A 19,830-nucleotide genomic window follows, 5' to 3' on the forward strand; every position below is an offset into this window, starting at 1 on the left:
TTCAGGGTTCACCCCACATTTTCACCGTAGACTGCTGGAGAGAAACACTAGTAACCTTGCAAGACAGATGGATAGTATGTAGCACTCAGGTTAGTTCTACACATTATTAATGTGACACTGCCTCAATCAAATCTGTTCGGGAATAGAGGAATCTCCAGCAGAGCCGTTGGAGATGATTGGGCAAAGAAAAGCCTAATGTGAGTGAACAAAAGTTTAGTTTGAGCCAATCAAGGTAACATATGAAATAGCAGCAAATGCCCTAAAAAACCACAACAACTTTCATATTCTTGCTGTTCCTCTTTCAAAGATAAAATGGCCAATACTTACAAAATAGATATGAAAGCAGCAGCTATGCATATGTCCTCATGCACTTCCATGTTAATTTAGGCTGTGGGCTAGTAGTTCTTTTTTAGTCACAGCTATCTTTACAGATAACTATGTATACATGATTAGCCCTTGCTCATTGTCAAGCAAATACCACTACTACTTAATAAAAAGAAAAGTTATAATAAAAGCCTTTATTTTATTTACTTTGAAATATGTGTCTAAACCTTGGAAATGGGAGCCTTTGGCTGAGCGGGAGCAGCATTGGTGGTTTAAGCTTGGAATGTTTTTTCAAAAGCCCCGGATCTACTTTTTTGTGACTGATCACTTTTTTTTTCATAGCATTAAAATAGTAAAATTAAAAAATAATTCTCATCTATTACAATGTGCAAACCACACAAAAAAGGGGCGTTCGCTTTACACACCTCAGATAGCCTGCAAAGCATTTGCGTGCAGGCGTTTAGTCCCTCAGCTGCCCATGGTCAATATTGCCTCTTAACAGCTCAGGTCATCGGTGTGCAGCCCTACCAGGGCAACACCTCCTACCATCTGACCAAGAGCAGATAGGAAGGAAATCAGAAGGTCAAACAATCTAAGGTTTATCTGCTTAGTAGTGGTCAACAGCAAAATGGAAAAAAAAAAACTGGCCCTACCCACTTTATTACTTTATTCCTTATTCTTGCTGACTCCGGTCCCTGCTAGTAACCCATATTATGTTGTTATGCAGAAGGCACAGATGAGGATTTCGACACGATGAACATAATGGGTAGGCTAGATGGCTAGATAAGCATAGGTTTATGAAAGTAAACCCAAAATAAGCCCAATAAATATCTCTGACAATGAAACCCCAAAGTGGAGAATTGGATCCATTTTGGTTTTCAAATGCTTAAATCTCTGTTAGAATGTCCTGATTTCTCTCTCATTTCACACTTTTCCTTAAATGGATCCAGTGTTTTTTTGTTTTGTTTTTGTTTCATTTTTGTTTTATTTTGTACATATAATTCCAAAAAAATAAATGGTAAGAAAAAATTGAACCGTACCACTGAGACTGTTGTCGTAAGGGGGTTAAAAAAATATCCCATTTGGTGGTTTTAGGGGTATTGTAATGTATTAAACCTGTTATAATCAATTCTAGTCTAGATTAATTAAGAAACATATGCACTTTTTTGTGTTTCTTTGAAAACCATGGACAGTAGGTCCAAAAGGCAGGAGAAAAGGTTAGGTGTTTTTTTTGTTTTGTTTTTTTTTATGAACGCAGCACAAACAGGGTGAGTCAGCAGAGATAGAGGAACAGGCCAGAATGAGACAAAAGGACCAAGTAGCTGGTAAGATATGTTTTTTCAATAGTTCTGTACTGCAGTACTAATGTTGGTTTGTATGAGAGCCAGACTGCATAAGACAGCCAGACTCAGGCCTACTTCTAAAATAATTCTCTATTATTGTTATTTTCCTGATAATATGGATTTATTAATAACGAATAAATGTCCAATAAATTTTAACAAATAGGTGGGATGCAGGAATAACTTCTTACTCTTTTGCGGTACCAAATCACCTACATATAATGAAATATTTTGTGGTTTAAGCCCCTGATGAAGAGAATGTTTAGCTACGCCCCTGCTTACAACCACATAAGTGTTTTCTGGAAAAACCGAGGCAGCAAGAGGGTCCTGCTGTTACTCAAGTTGGCGGCACCCCTCACAAGCTAAGAGATAAATGTAGCAACAAGAAGGACTTATCTTTGCAGCTATGTAACGTTTGGTAAATTTACTTTATTTATTTATTTAAATTAACTTTCTTTTTTTTCTATAATATTTTTCCTGCTGTAAAAAACAGAATTTTACCATTGTGGGACAAAAAGTGATATTCTTTTCTGTTCTATTCTATTCTAACTTTATTGTACTTTATAGCTTATATATATATCATCTAACTTTATAGCTTTTATTTTCAAATGCACGGTACATATAAATTTTAAATTGACATTTCCATGGAAACCTCATAAAAACGTCATTAATGCGCATTTGCTGGCTTTTTATAGTTTAAAACGATAACGCAAATATTTCAATTAGGCCCTTTGTAAGGAAATTTGAATATCCTTGATTATGTATTTTTAAACACATGCACAGAAAATTCATCTTTACATGACTGAAATCATCAAGAAATCTTAAAAAATCTGAACTAGTGAAATAACATTGAAAAAAACAAAGAGAAAACAACTGCATTCAAGAAAATCTGATCCAACCATTACAATGAAATCAGGCTGTAATTTACATAATTGTAAACCTTTGATTTTGAGCCATAAAACCTAATGAAGGAATTTAGTTGGAAAATAGTAGCATTGCTAAAATGTTAAAGAGATTAAATTTCCATCAATAATGGGTTTTGCTCTCCTTAATACTGTGGAAGTAAAACAGATTTAAAGGATTTTAAATGTTAATGAATATTATCTAATTCAATTCTTAATGTATTCAAGACTAAAGATTGACCTTAAAGGAGGTCTGTCACAGCATAGATTTATTATTCAGGCTTCAAAAAACATTAAATGGTATTAATAGGAATATGAATTAACTGTAAGCAAAACATAGAAATACTGAGCAAATACATCAAGTGACGCCTATAATTACACTCATGTTTCCATCTGATTTCCTAATTGGTCTGGTCTCTTCTGTCACAACTGAGAGGGAGCCTGTGAAATGTGAAAAAATAGCAATATTTTCCTGCATTCTGTAAATTCAGTGTTTAGAAAAGATTGAGCCACTTATATGCAAACATTTTTTTTTTTCTTAAATGTTAGCGGGAAACATTGGCATCGGTTTTAAAAGTTCAGATGTAGGTCAGTGCTCGCCCAGAGCATGGTGGAGTAAGAGCCCTGAATGTGACAGCTTGGGAATGAGAGCACCGTGTAAGACACAGAGTAATCTGTTAGAATACATTTTTTATTGTAAAATTTCGAAATGCATTTGTTTGTTTCTATGTTTAGGGACAGACATTATGATATCACATAAAGCATTCTAGCTGACTGGTACATTCCTAAATATTTATTCAGGACTGACATTTGTCTTCATCCATGCAATATGCATGGAAGTGCAGCTGGAAGAATATGATTAAAAATTAGCCTTCTGAAGGTGAGCAAAAAAAGAGTTTGATGGTTTTCCATATGGGTACCTTCATATTAATGCCTCATGGGATGCTCAGCATGTATATTCATAAGAGGTGGGGAAAAAAAGGGAGGGAAAGTTTTTAAGAATAGCAGCTGGTTACTTTCACCTTCTCTGTGGTGACCTCAACTTCTCCTTCACCAAGTTTGATATTTCCATGTTGTTGTCGATCTGTATATATATACATATATATATATATATATATATATATATATATATAGAAAGAGCTACCACCACTGACCTATGAAATGGAGGGGTCAACTTCCAAGAACTTCATACATATGTTTCTTTTAATGCCCTACATGATTACAATGTTGAAATGCTCTATAAATGATTTAAAAAAGAAGATAAGGGCCCCATGTGGTCCTTCAGGGCATCTTTGTGCCTGAGAGCACCGCTTTGGTGACCCCTGCTGAAAGAGCAATACATTCCATAAGACCAGAAGTGACTTAGACAATGCGCCCTGTCAAAAGTATACCACTACACTGCATTATATTGGAACACTGTTACAACCGGTATTACCAAGGCTTTTATTCTTTTCTTTCTTGATGAGCTATGACTTTGTGAATTGCTGGAAGGTGTTATTTAGATATCTTAAATAATGTCAAATTAATGATAATACGAAGATAAGATAGCTATTGTTAGTATAGCTTCATATGAGGTATGAAATGCATAATGCAGGGTTAGGTGCATTTTTTATCCTTCAAAGTAAAAGATCTTTCTTTATACATATTAAATTATTATACTACTTAAGGTCCACATTTGTGTGACCAATTTTGCACCACGATTTCCCCAATGTGGATAATAAAGGGATTTTCTATTCTATTCTATTCTTTTCTATATCAGTTTTATAGGCAAAGAAGGTCTTCATTTAAAGTCTTGAGATTAAAAACTACATGATATGGAAGTTGCATTTTAAATTTTATAATTAAGCATTTCTATTTGGTTTTAAAGCTGCTTCCCTTTTTTGTAATCAATTGTAAATGTGCTTAACAAGCAGAAAGCGAGGGTCAGAAAGAGTAAATATGTACCATATTACATGATTTTTTTACGTCGGGATGTTACCCAGCCAACTGAGGACAGTTGCTCACTTTCACTTCTGATACTGAAAAATTCTGCCTACATTTTAATTGAATTTGCATTAAGAAATTTAAACCCAAGAACATATTATCACATTATGTACGATCAAAAATCACTCTTTGCAGTCATTATGTCAGCATAATTACATTTTTTAATCTAAAAGACACTGACTGAAAAAAGCATTATCAATAACTCCAATGATCACTATTTATAACTAAGCTGTGTGAAATACTATCTTTTAAATGCACAACATGTCAAACCTTGGACCAGATGGGCTACAGCAGCAGAGGACCACACAGGTGAGCTGAAAACAGGGAGCTGAGGCTATCAATCAACTAAATTGACAAAAACAGATTGCAAAAGCATTTCCTGTTGGTGTTACAATTGCGACTTGCATTGTATGTGTGATTCAGGATATTGATGGTCAAATAGTGAGCAGGGAACATGTCGGCACATTCCCAGCTCAGTACTCATGGAATATTATTAAAAGGCCACAGCATATCAAAAAATCCATCAGTATATTAAAATAAAAATGAAACTGTAAATTTACAGTCATATGCTTATATTACTGTTTTTATATATTTTTTGTATTTTTCAAGGCTGCACTTTAAAAAAAAATGCGTGAAATATAGTGGATGAGCAAAGTTAAATGTTGTATGTGCAACTCATTCATTTGAAGGATCTTTGTGATCTAATCTTCTTGTACTTCTTAAAGAATGCTTTAAAACTTGTCAAATATGTGTCTTAAAGCATATCTCAAGGCGAAAGGGGTCAAATCAGAAGTAGCATGATGTACCTAATAAAGTGACCAATGAGTGCTCGTGCCTGATGAAAAGCAAACAACTTAAGTGTTTCCTTTTTTTTTAAGTTTGGTAAAAATCTGAATAGATAATGATTTTTATTGGCGAATCAAAAGCTTTAAATTAACAAGAAATAAATCACTAGATCATTGCATCTCTAGTGAGCTAGCAAGAAACTTCAGCGCCTGAGAACTATCATTAAATATAAATCCTTTATTGTCCCACAATGGGGAAATTCACTCTCTGCTTTTAACTCATCCTCTAGGGGAGCAGTGGGCTGCCACTGTGTGGCGCCTGCAGAGCAGTGTGGGGTTAAGGGTCTTGCCTGATGACCCAGAGTGGCAGTACGTCGAAGTGTGTCGGGCTTGAACTCATAACCTCCGGAACCCAAGCAGAATGCTCTAACCACTTAGACCACCACTCCAAAAATCCCAAAATCAGTATACCAAAAATCTTCTTAGCAATACCACGTTAATGAAATATGTTTTGGCGATTTCAGAAAATAAGAGGCAAATTCTGCTGTGAGCCAAATAGAATAGTTTGTTCTTCCTTCAGGACAGTGAATGAGATATTAACACCTCTTTGCACCTCTGAATCACAAAGAGACTCGTCCCAGCTTGACTCTAACTGTCTTGCAGGATCAGGAGAGGTTGCAGTTTCTGCCTGACGGGTGCTATTGTTGTGCCAGGACCTCAGCAATCGCAGGGCAAATATTGCCTTATCACAGAAGCCAGGTGTCCGTAACAGCTTGGTGTATTTGCAAAGAAAGTAAGCAACAACAAAAACTTGTGTACAGCACAACACCTGGCGCTGCCATCCCGCTGTGTCTCTCGCCTGCTCTGACAGTAGGGATGATGAGAAATCACCCTGGCAACCAATTCAACAGCAAAAGGGAAAACTTGCCAACTCAAACCAGTATAACATGAATTAAGCTGTTCTCTGTCATCTGCAATGCAGCTGATGAAAGTGTATGAAACAATATAAGAAACAGCTTCCATTTAAGAGTGAAAATTAACAATTCATTTACACAAAGGAAGATAGAAATTTACTTAGCTAAAAAATGTAATTATAATTCAAAGAACATTAACTAGATATGAAAATTAAACACTTGCCACAAATATATATTTAAAAAATTCATTCTAATTTAATGGGAGAAATAAATTATACAACATTAGTTATCCAAATAAGATGAGCGTTATATGATTAATTGCAGTGATAAAAAAAAAAAAAGCCTCATAATTTTATGCAGTCTAGACCCTAGGCGAGAGGATGGAACATGAAAGCGTCTCTTACCTCGACAGTGAACTCCTTCATCGTACCCATCCTCACAGTCTCTGGCTCCATTGCAGAGCTTGTTGAAATGAATACATTTTCTTGTCCCGATGCACTGTATGTGATTTAGGGGACATCTGATCACCACCTCCTGTGCACCTAAAGCAGAAGCAGAAAAAATATTACTAATCATGTTACATTCAAAAAAATCATTTGGATTTTGGGCAAATTTAGGAAAACACACCTGCCTGTAAAATATATTGCAAATATATTTATGCTTTACATTATTGTTCTAATCATACAACAGATTTTCCCCCACACTGCTTTTCAGAGGTATTTGGTTAAAAATCCTATAACTAACTACCTGACTGCCACCGCCAGCCAGGCGGACAGCAGAGAGCAGCTGTTTAGGGATTCATGAGGCACATAGATAAGTGAACCTCATTTACTTGTAAGCCCCAGGAGCACATAAAACACAGATGACCAGTACACTTGCTCTGTAATAAGCCATATTTCCATCTTAACTACCCTGACATCAATTACCGATTTGCTATTGTGGGCAGCTAATGGGAAGATTTATTACTCATTTGGTCAGGGATAAAACTATTTCTAAAAGTTCTTACACCCATATAACACCAATTTTGACTTTGACTTACATGGCCATTATCTATTAGTGTAACCCACTTCAGACTAAAAAACAGTAAGACAACCCAATTAATGTTGCTAAAAGAAAGAAGGGTGACAGCCTATGTAGGGTTTTGCAGAAGAGAGATGTGGACATGGAGGTATATCTCTGGACTGATGCAGTAATGGCATATCATTATCTCCTTTCAAGCGTTCAATTGCCAAGAAACGGTGGCTGATAAATGAAAGTACCTTACCTACAGCAATGGAAGCACAAAAGACTTGCACCATTTTAATGCCCCATTTAGTTATCTTAACTGCAGAATTCTTGCATAAGAGAACTTCAGGAAAAAACTTAAAAGATTAATTTATTCCTGTTTATGCACATTTATAGTTCATTAAAATCTCACATGTATAAAGCGGTGTGTTATGTATAAAGGTCATTGTAAAAGTATTTACATCAGTGGTCAGGTACAGTGACAACTTCCCAGTTCAATATATTTTAGGAGAATTTATGTAAAGTGGGTGAAAAATAGAAAATACTTTTTTTTTATGTGAATTCCTCTTTATGCTAATACCCCCTATTTATATTAATGCCACAAAAACAATTAGAGAACTTGTTTTGAAAAGCCAATTGAATAAAGGTTCTCAGCTCTGCTTGGAGAATATGTTGAACGGGTAACAATTTGCTGTGCATTGCACAAATCTGGTCTTAACTGATGCTTGTTAAGAAGAAAGTAGGTTTCATTTGCCACAATCCATGTAGGAGGAACAGCAAACAGGAAAAGCATATCATTGTATTGATCCAAACAGTTTGTGTTTTTTTCTTTGGGCAATACAAAAATAGTATGAGCAAAAGAAAGCTAACAACATTTTAACCCAACATCTCTATGATAACAGTCTTGTATTTTCTACTCTGCAAAAAGTTTAGACTGTAGCAAAGGTTTACCTCCTAGCAGCACAATTATCCCTTTTGTCCTTTTCATGAAGAATAGACAATCTAGTTTTTAGTTTTAAATGCAGCAAAATAATAGCTTTACAAAGGTTTGCTTTTTATGAGTTGATTAAAATGTACTTTCAGGTTTTTTTTTTTTTTTCTGCAAGAAAATCAACTAGTTATGTGTTCTTTCATTTCCAAATTATGCTCTACATTAGGGGTGGGCAACTCCGCCTCAACATAAGAAACACTAAAGTTGGGGGTTATGCAACAAGATGTGAAAATGTTCAAAGGGGTAAGAATATCCTTACCAGGGACTTTATATCAATTAAAGAAGCCTGAAAATTTTTTCTAAAGATAAATAGACCAAGACACCTGCTGGAAACATCGAACTTCAAAGTATCTGCCTCTTACTATCTTATATATAGAATGTTGCAATAGCTAAATTTTAGTCGTTGATAATGCTGAGGACCAAAGTTAAAAAATTTAACTGCAAAAATCCCAAAGTTTAAATAAAGACAGGAGTAAGTTGATAAAAGCCTGCTTTTCACAGAACATCATCACCTAAGTGTCCATTTGGCAAATCTGCTACTTAACACAAAGCTCTAAGGGTCTGTGACGGCAAAACCGTCCTGTCAGCCTCTTTTTTCTGGTTTCTCGCCACATGGGTTCTAATCTAATGTGATAAGGGGAGGGATGATGCATGAATATTCAGTGGCGCTGATCTGCTATGCAGGAGTATACAGATGGTCTGTTAACAGCTGAGGTGGACAGAATCCTATAATGTTCAAAACTTACTGTACTACATTTCATAGTTGCTCAAAGTCAAAGAGATAAGACAGTTCCTTTGTCCTTCGCTGCTAAATGCCAGGTAAAAATGAGGTTTAGGCAAGGGGAATGTATTTATACAGCACATTTTAGTGACAAGACATTTCAAGTGCTGTACATAAACACTATTAAAAAAAGACACACCATTAAAAATACATTGCAAGGCCATAATAGAGGTAGATAAAAAAAAAACGTTGGATGGCAAACCTTAGATCAAGGATTTCTGAACTGTTTTTGAAACTGTGTAACCATTAGCTACTAGAGGAGTTACACCCCTATCTTCTGGTTTAAACTCTCCTAAAGCAACTGGCAACACTGTTGCAAGATTAAAAAAACGTAGTGTTTTGAAATACGATATAGGACCCGCTTTCGACCAGCAGTTTGAGGAATCATTGAGATGCTTGTAAAGACATCAATACATGCCAAGTGCTTTATATTGACCTAACATAATATTTAATGTATCTAAATCAATCTAATATGTTGCTCAAAAGTTACAGTGTTGCTTTAAGCAGAACAGTTAAAGAAAACCCTAATAAAAGAAATGTTTTTAAACCTTTAAAGATTTAAAGTAACTAAAGGTCTCAAAACTTTACCTCAGGCTCTCAGATTTCACAATCTTCTTTTCAAGCATTTAGCCTAGAAATCTTAAGCATCTAAACTTTTTGGTACAAGTTTTAAAGAAGTCATTGTATATTCAGATTCTGTGATTCAACCAGCAGAACCCAGAACATATGTATTTGTTTCGGTGTTTGTAAGTGTTCAGGTGTGTGTTATAACAGAATCAGAAAATGTTATTAGTAGAATACTGGGCAATTTACTGACTAAACATACACAGAAAATATACAGACAAGCTTGTGTTACATAATTTTATATGGGTATATTCACAGATTTAACCTGGCCAATCAGAAGATTACAAGCAAAGAGAAACAAAAATCGTAGGGTAAATTTTAAAGTCTAAAGGCTGATTTATACTTCGAAACTTGGTAGCCTGTGTAGGTGTGAACAAAAAGGCATCCCCGCCCCCTCTGCAGACACTGTGCTGCACCTCTCCCAAATTGCAGCTGACCGCAGACAGTGCCGAAGACAGGAGGCCGACTTGTTTTGTTTTTGTGACCGAAATTGCGGAAAACAACTCATGAAGTTGGACCAGCTAGAAGAGCGAGGTGCGCGAGAACGCTGGGATCCTTTTTCCACCTGGATCCCCGCTATTCTTCGCCGTCATGTCCCTCCATTGTCGGACAAACTCGCCCCCACTTCCTCATCACCTCGGCCGTATCTAGACCCACAGCGTATAGCGCAGACCATAATTCAATATTGGGCATAAATCAAAAATGTCTGTGTCAATCTCACTGCGACACACTGCTGCAAGAGTATAACCAGGCCTAAATTGTAAAAGAGATGGAAGATTTTGAGTAGGAATTAGTTCCGATCCTTGTCCAGAAGAAGCCAAACTAAAACAAGAGGATAAAATGTACCACTGATCTAAGTCTATAATCTGACCAGCTTTCTTCTGGATTCCCCTCTCCCGGAGTGAGACGAGGGATTAGTTTCAAGAAGCAGGTTTACTGAAAACTTTTCTACACCTGAAATATGGAAAACTCTGAGTTGTCCTTTTCACAAAGAGAGTTTCCTCAACCTCTGTTGTCACTGTAGCAACATTTTTGCCAGAGCTAACCTGGTAAAGAGCAGGTTTTGTTCAGTACAGTCTGAATGACCTGTCTCTGCTCTCCTTAAATTCAATTATGTTGTTTTATTTCCTGATGTAGTCAGATTTTTGTCATAGTTTTGTGCATTAAAAAAAGACAGATAATGGCTTTTCATACTTGTTACCCACGTGCTCAACTCTTAGTGGACCAACTAAGAGTTGATTGAACTACTTCTTAGCAGCCATTGTGAAACCAAAAACTAAGACTTCCGGACTTTAGGCCAGATCAATTTAGAGTTGCGGATTTGAATCAGAGTTTGTTAAACCTGTTCCTTGAAATGGACTCCAGATCTCGAAGTCATACATCAAGGATTTTTAAAACATACTATAAAAATATTGCTCAAATTATTTGTGTCTCACAGACAGAATACCAACCGAAGGTCCAAAGACTTTACGTTTAGCAGCAATAGGGAACTAAGTATCCTCTCACTGACACAAATATAATCACGTTTGCATGGCATCTCTGCTTACCTTTTTTAGAAATATCAGTGTTTACCTCAAATTTCAGTTTCATTCTTGAGTATTTGCACTTCTTCCCCATGTATAACACTGGGTTTGTCCCCATTTATTACTTGCCTAAAATCTACAATAATCTCTTTAGATTTTGAGACATTAAAGTCTAAGAAGTTGTCACTGTACCAGGTCACAAAAGAGGAAAGGACTGAACCATGTCCTTGATCAACTCCCTGGAGCAGGGACAGGACAACAGTGTCATGTGAGAATTTAATGATGTGTGTTTAATCATTAGGGCTGTCGGTATTTAAAATAAAAAGTAGAGCTGACAGCCCATACCCTTGTGGAGATCAGGAGTTAGACACAAGGGCATCTGACATTTTCCTGTTCACCTGGAATCATGCTGTAAAATATGTGACAAAACATCTAAGAACAGCATCAACAGCTGGTTGGAAAAAAGGAAATTGTGCAGCAGGTTTCTGAAATTAAAACATGTGGCTTCATTTTGTTAAAGGCAAACAGAAAAAGAGCAAATGGGAGCCAAGCAAAAGTTCCCAGGGTGTTAAGGTTCTTGAAACTAAGAAAATTGTGGCAAATCTTTTTTTTTTAAATGGGGAGGAGACAATGATATCCTTAGTTAATAGTAGATATTTTGGCCCAAATCTACAGACCAGAGCCTTTTGTTGTATGGTCTGACCACAAATAACATCCAGTCTATATGGTATTTTTTTTTGTTTGTTTGGTTTAATTTTGTATGATCACAAATCCTTAGACAGAACCTAGACTGCTTCAGCTAAGAGATTTAATCCAGGAATTAAGGTCCCTCATGCCGAGAAAAGAAGATTTATGATAACACCGTCGATGTGGAAACCAATATAAGCAACCCTAAAAGAAGAAAAAAATATTTAAACCCTCAAAAAACCACTGGGACCCATGGTTTACTAATTTCACCAATCTTTTTTTTTTTTTTTTTTTAGGTCTGTCTTTGTGTTTTAATTGTAATTGTTGTAAATGAGAGTTACTGCTTTTAGGATCTTAAACTGTTCTCCTTTACAGAAATCTATCTCCTGATACTTTTGGAGCATCCTCAGAAATCAGAATGTTTTATGTGTCATTGTTCCTCAAAGGTACAACATTTTTAGCAGCTCAAAACAATATAAAACAAAATCACAAGTCATGGCAGATATAGTCCAGCTTGTGTGTGATGTTAGTGAGAATTTGAGCTGCTATGGAAGCATTGACTCTAGAATGAATCTACACAAGTGTAAAACACAGCAGCTGGAATTATATACAAAGTTAGTACAGCCAGGGGGACACTGTATTTTAATCGTGGGGTTACAGATCTTTTTTACGGTGCCACAACACTATTGCAGTATTGTTTGTTTACGATAATCCATATACCCCTTCCAAAGCGTTTTGATCAGAGTAAATAAGCAAAATAAGCTGATTAGTCAGTCACTTCTTTGGATGGGATAAAGTCGACTAAAAATCATACAAAATCCTGGTGTTATTTTTGATCATGGTCTGTCATTTAAATCTCATATCAAAAAGGTTTATGGAATTTCTTTCTTTCACCTGCAAATAGTAGAAATATCTTGTCCAGGGTTGATGCTCGTAAACTAGTCCATTAATTTGTTAATTCAACGGTGGACTATTGTAATTATTTACTGTAAGGAAGCCAACATACAGCCAGCCAAAGCTGCAGCCGAAGTTCTGGTGAAAATTATAAGAGAGATCATGTCTCTCCTATCTCAGGTTCTCTTTATTGGCTTTCTGTTACATCTAGAATATAATGTAAAATCCTCTTTCTCACAAATAAAGCCTTAAATGGCCAAGCTCCATCTTATATCAGGGATCTGATCTTTCCTTATGTTCCTAAAAGAGCACTTCACTTCAATCTGCAGGTTTACTATTGGTTTCTGAAATTTCTCAAAGTAGAATGGGAGGCAGATCTTTCAGTTATCAGGCTCCTCCCCTGTGGAACAAACTACCAGTTTCACTCTGTGAGGCAGACACCCTGTCTACTTTTAAGGGTAGGTTTAAAACTTTCCTTTTTGATAAAGCTTATAGGGGAAGTGGTGGCCTAGTGGTTAGGGCATTGTGCTTGGAATCCAGAGGTTCTGAGTTCGAGCTCCCCTCCCACAGACTGCCACTCTGGGTCCCTGAGTAAAAGACCCTTAACACCAAACTGCTCCCTGGGCACCGCAAGTTGAACCTCTAACTTTATGCTCTATCTGCTTTGTATGAACATAGTAGATGCATCTGGTCTGTTCCTTTTTGGCTGTGACACCATCCTGGAGAGAAATATCAGCGATGCTGCTGCCATTAACACCTTAGTTTATAGATTTTGGAGTTTGGCCTGATTTTCAGTGTAGTCCTGTTTCTCTCACTGTAACTAACTGTAGGTGCTCTCTTTATCCTCTGACATGTGAGCTGACTCTGAGCTTGATTGCCTGGCTGTGTGTTTCCTGGCCAGGGCCACCTGTGGAGCTGGTTTACAGGTGCCTTTTGTGTCTGCCTCTATCTCCTCGAACCACAGTCGGTCTTTGCAGATGGCCCTCACATGGAGGATGGTTCTGCTGGAGGTTTCTTTCCGTTTAAAGGGAGTTTTTCCTCTCCACTGTTGCTACATGCATGCTTGGTGTGAGCGATTGCTTTCGAGTCAATGAGTCGATGCAATCAGCTGGTTTTCCTTAGATAGAAAACTTTGAACCAATCTGACTGTATGATCTGGTTGAATTGTCTATGTAAAGTGCCCTGAGATAACGTGTTATGAATTAGTGCTATATAAATAAACAAATTGAACTGAATTATGTAAAAGGGACTGAACGGATATTAGCAGAACTAACTAAACCTTTTAAAGCAGATGTTCCCTTAGAAATAATCCCCCTTTCATAATTCATGAGTAAAGTTAAAGATTACAGATTCAGCGTTCCACTAACCACTGTTTTAATTAATTTAGAATAACTTAAGCTACACTATGTGTCACAAGATCCAGTCATAATCTAATCATTGTCCAGCACATCATATGTAAGTAATGTGCAAATATCAGAAAAGGCAGAAATGGCAAATAGCTGTTACTGTGCTGAGCTTTGGTGCAGCAACTTTGCCTGTGGGCCATTAATGACTTTCCGTTTGTCTGCAGATGAAACTTACAGCTATGCACAGTTTTACATGTTCAATTCAGAGTTCTAAAAAAAAACATTTGCAGGATGAAATTATAATTGAACTGATTAGCTACAGCATTGCAGTCCATATTTTTAGTCAAGCAACCTCTCAGTAACGAAAGATAAAGAGAAGAAATTAAATAAAAACAATAGAGATAGGTTTTAAATATGCAACAAGCCTGTGTTTCACACGATTAATATGAAAAGGCACCGATCAAAATTCTACACAAATAGAAACTGTAGAAATAGTGAATAAGAAGTAATTAAATATCATTTTGCTGAAAGAAATCTTTAACAGAAACACTCAAAATGCTTTTCTGATTAATTGGTGACAATGAGACCAAGTTGTCCTTATTGATTTAAAATATAATCTACAAGCATGTAGTTTTCTCATGTAACAAAAAACAAAATACTTTTCTTGTTTAAAAAACAAACAAAACAGATTATTTGATTAAGATTTTATATGATGAACCAACACAGTCATATATGTTTTGCAATGGAATGTTGCATTCAGGGGTGCAGAGGTAAAGGTGAAAAATATTAGTACACATCACAAAAATTTTTTTATTGGGAAACATTTTGAAAATAGTTATCTTCACTTTATGGGTTTCTCATATAAGATCCCAATAAAATCCTTTTCATTTTGTATGTTAGTTGATAACATTTGAAATGTACCAAGGAAATTAGTACTTTTGAAGGACAGTATATCTGGAATTACAATTTGTGAGATGAAGGAACCGAATTGCTCAGGAGCCTTACTCTAATCGACCTGTATCACATTCCCCCATTTTTAAAAAGCTCAAAATCAACTGATTATGGCTTAAATAATCATTTAATTTGATACCCTCTATGAAGTGCACGACATGAAGTGTTTTAACCCTGATCATTGACTCAATTTAATCAATTTCAAGAATCTAACCAAAAATACAAGGAAGCTGTGGGAGAATTATGTGTCTTAAATATATTTCTGAATTCAGTTAAAGCTCAGGTTTAACAGGCATTGTTTGTGCCCTTGGCTGCTAAAAAAAACATAACATGGGATTAGTGTGAAATTTAAATAAACTACATGTTGTGAACTAAAATTATGTTGGCTTCATGTGGCTGCCTTTAGAGAATAATAAAATAAAATTAGAAAACAAAACAGCAGATGCAGAGCTGTTTCGTTACCATCAGTTTTCGCAGAAGCTCTACTGCTTGTGTGAAGAAATTAACATAAAGCATAATAAGATTAAATGCTCCTGCATCATGCTGCAGGTACATGTGTTTAGACTAACAAATGTCTCACCTAATAATGTACTATATATATACGTGTTCTTTCATGTCTTATTGTGTTTTATTTTATTTTTTCTAACTTAAAGCATCTCAAGTCCTAAAGTTACAACTTGGGGTGTTTTCTTTAATATGTGCATTATGTCTTGGACACAATCTTTAGATGTGAAGACCTAAAAGTTATTACAAAAAGAAAATCATCCAACCAATGTTCCAGAGACTTCATACAGTTACTTGGCAACAAAGCAGACAGCTAAAATGTGGGCAGATAAAGCACAATTGAGTAAACAAGAACAAAGTTTACTTACTTCCAACACCGCCCTGTTTCACTTCATATAAATTACGGCTTCCTCTCTCTGGGCTGTGTCTTTTAAAAGGCACCGTGGTCCTAACAGCAAGGGCTCTTTAGAAGATTTATTCTCTTGTGTGACCTTTACATACCTGGCATTTGAAATTCTGTACTCAGCCAAAACATTGCTGTCATATTTGTATTTGTTTTTTGTATTTGTACATATTTGTTCTAAAAAAAACCACAGCATCTATGCCAAACACCTGCAGAGTAATATAGAATAAGGTATTTTACTTCAAACATCCAACAGATATTCAAGACTAACAGCTCAAGAGGCACTATATAATCCGGATTCATTAACAAGTACCATGCTCCACAACTTAAAATAAACATTTTCCTAATGAATAAATACAATTTTGGTTTATATCTCCTCTTTATAGAGGTTTTCTTGTTTATACTGTAAAAAAAAACACGAATACAGTTTATTCAAATGCTTTCATAATTGCCAAAAGATCGAAAGCTAGCATCTAGAGCCAACTAAGCATATTGTTAGCATTAAAACTTATTGGTGTTTCAATAATCTTTTGGAAATATCACAATTCAGACAGTTAGGTTTCAGTTTTTGTGTAAGAAAGAAAGGGAACGCAAAGAGATTTAGCACTGTTTTTGAACCACATGGAATCACCTTAAGGGGAGAGAGTGTGTTCAAATATCTTCTGTTCCAGTCTCCATATTAATGTAACTTTAACAAAATAAAAAAAGCTCAAATCTGCTCAGAAAATAAGTTGATGATTTAGTTGCTCATTTATTCTTTTTTTCTTGGAGGCAAATTATTCGTATGTTTTATCTAAACTCAGTGTTACAAAGATTGCTATTAATGACATATGTTTTTTTTTTTTACGTACTTATCTATTTATTACAGAAATTATAGAATAAAAGCTCTACACTCAGAAAATAACCAATAAGTTTATAACAGTTGCTCTGAAATATAGCTGAACTCAATAACGAAAGGAAAAAAAAAAATATGCCGACAAAATTCAACAAATAAAAGACACGGCTTGTGCATTTCTGAGGGACTGTGTCAAGACTCAAATATTTCTCTTTCTCAACTCAAAAAAAACTATGCATTAATTTTTAAAAGGAAAAAAAAGGAGAGTATTGTACAACATGTACAGTATTCTAGCTTGAATTACTGTAAGTTCAGCAACAAAAGCAACATTTCTAGTGCTAAGAAATAGCCTCAACTCATAGAGTTGAGAGTGATATATTTTAGTAATCTTGTCGTCTTTTTTTATTAGAGAGTAAAAAAGAAAAAATTTAGCAAAGCCCAGATATTATTGAAGCTTATGTTTGCATCGTTTGCTTTATCTCTCATAGGAGCTTTCTGATACTAGATATTGCTATTATTGAAGTAATGACAAGTCTGATGACAAAAGCATCTTCAAAGCCATGCCCCTCTAACACAAAAAATCATTACAATATACCAACAAGGGCATATGGTAGCATATTGAAGTAATGCATAAACTCACACATATGTATGCAACGAGCTTCTATGTTGGTTAGGGGTCACACCACAACAAAGCTGCCACAAAACGTACATTTGAAACAAGCTCCAAGCAATGCGTGTGCAGTCTGTGTCATTATACCCCAGTACGTATAACTGATTACAAACTGGCATATCTGTACACGCGAACCAACGCAGCCCTCACCAGCCTTATTACTCATGCACTGCCACAAACAGCAACGTTGCCAAACTTAGAATAGAATAGTAAATCCCTTTATTGTCCCACAATGGGGAAATTGTGGTGTTACGGCAGCAAAAGGTTATAGTAGAAGTAGTCACCCAATGTGGTCCTTAGAAAAGTGTTTAAAACAATTGATAAGAAAATAAAACAAATAAAGTATTGGACTGTACAGTGTTTTTGTAATATAGATACCGTATCTGGAGAATAAAAAAAATGAATGATAGCTGTGAACATTTTTACAATAATAGATATGTGAAAAATAGCAACACCAGAGATGTGCAAATAAAGCATGTTATTTAAGTGACTAAGATATAAGCTGTGAAAAATCATAATGTACAACGTATTGAGATTGGTGGGAACAGAGATGGTCATAGAGTCTTACAGCTGCTGGGAGGAAGGATCTGTGATAACACTCCATGGTGCATTTAGGGTGCAGCAGTCTGTCATTGAATCTTTCCAGTTCAGCAACAGCTTCATAGATGGAGTGGTAAACATTATCCAACAGAGATGTTACTTTAGTTAGGATCCTTTTGTTTCCCACATCCTGCACTGAGTCTGGAGGGCATCCAATCACAGAGCAAACCTTCCAGATCAGCTTATCCAGTCCCTTTCTCTCCGCCACAGATAAGCCAGTGCTCCAACAGACAGCTCCATAGAAGATGGCTGATGCCAAAACAGTGTGTTGAAGGTCTTTAGGAGCGCCCCCTGCTCTCCAAAAGACCTTAGTCTCCTCAGCAGGAAGAGTCTGCTCTGACCTTTTTTATACAGAGCTTTAGTGTTGTTAGCCCAGTCCAGATTGTTGTTCGGGTGAATGAGTCCACTAACCCAATGTCCGTTGTCACCGCTGTGTGGGGTTGATCTGCATCTGCCACCACTAGCTCTTTGGTTTTCCCTGTATTAATCAGTGTTGCGGTTCTATTTCAGAATCTGTGTTTTAGAAGTTGTTGAATTAAATGTGGATTTTTATACTTACAGAAAAAGTTATTGTTTTCTTCAATCTGCATTCACCGTACACATCCTACTTATCCTACATCCTCTATCTTCTTTTACGTGTGTGCCTTTCCCTGACACGTGACCCAGGCACACCGAAAAATGTCAGCATCTCTGGACTGTCTAATGGTTTATTAAGACTCCAAGCTACAGTACTGCCCTCAGACAATATTTCCTCTGATTACCTCTCCAGTTTTGATCAAAAAATGCAATAAAAACGTTTTCTTCTAAACCAGAAGTCGTGACATTTATACAATTGTCTTGGGTTGTTATGGTATTACACATATATTTCTTGTTTCTGTGTTCTGTACTCTAACTTTGGTAATTTTCAGCATTGGGCTCAGCTGTTTTTTGGCACTATTTATTTTTTTCAATGTTTCGGTTCAATAAATATGGAAATTAATATTTATATTTGCATTTTTTGAACAGGATGTAAATACACCATTTATTTCACATATTCATAACACATGCAAATTCTTTCCTTAACACATGTTTTTAATCTAAAACTAGAGTAGTGCAAAAACTCATTAAAACCTGTGTGATATTCTTAGGGGACAAAGTGAAAGCAAAATCATACCTGCAGACCTCCCTTGAGATCATTTCCTTTGTACAATAACCTTATGTTTGCTGTGAATGCTGAATATTCCTTCAATCCTTTTCCCGTTTCACTTCACTGAGCAGTGGAATAGAATCAGGCTTTAATGCTCAAGACATCCTGGTTTCACTGTACAACAAAAAATCAATACAAAAGTCTACTGAGAGAAATAAGAAACTGCAGGACAATTTAGCAAAGCTTAACTAAAAGATGAAAGTAACAAAGAAAAAGTACACAAAAAACTCCACCTACTCATACTATTCGGTATTGATATTGGAAATGAGTCTGGTATCAACTAAAAAAGGATTTTCTAAATGAATCACCCTGCATCCAACATTTCTGATACAAGCATGTTTATAGAAGCATTCTGATTCTGTTTAAAGAAAAATAACCCCTAATTAATTGGAAAAAGTGGGTTAGTTGTTTTATTTGTGTTTTACTTTTATTATGTGATTGGTCAATCCGTTTCTAAATGTATCTAAACCAATGACAGCTTGAATTGGAAAGATTTGTCATTGTAAAATAAAACATTGAAAAACTAAACACTGAAAGTACAAACACTACAATTTCAAACATTGAAAAGTCAGACAATGAAAA

The 19,830-nt window shown here is 35.8% G+C and overlaps 1 protein-coding gene across 1 annotated transcript in view; it reads right to left on the reverse strand.

The window, feature by feature from the left end:
* lrp1b (LDL receptor related protein 1B) overlaps positions 1–19,830 on the reverse strand; it is a gene marked incomplete at its 5' end in the record, with an annotated part of 277,806 nt that overhangs the window by 240,231 nt on the left and 17,745 nt on the right. Inside the window, one exon of the mRNA XM_015391547.1 lies at positions 6,653–6,790. Within this exon, the coding sequence (XP_015247033.1) occupies positions 6,653–6,790 (138 nt within the window). The remainder of the gene's footprint in view (positions 1–6,652; positions 6,791–19,830) is intronic.

The sequence above is a fragment of the Cyprinodon variegatus genome, unplaced genomic scaffold (genome assembly GCF_000732505.1).
Source record: "Cyprinodon variegatus isolate N-32 unplaced genomic scaffold, C_variegatus-1.0 Scaffold546, whole genome shotgun sequence".
Taxonomy (NCBI): domain Eukaryota; kingdom Metazoa; phylum Chordata; class Actinopteri; order Cyprinodontiformes; family Cyprinodontidae; genus Cyprinodon; species Cyprinodon variegatus.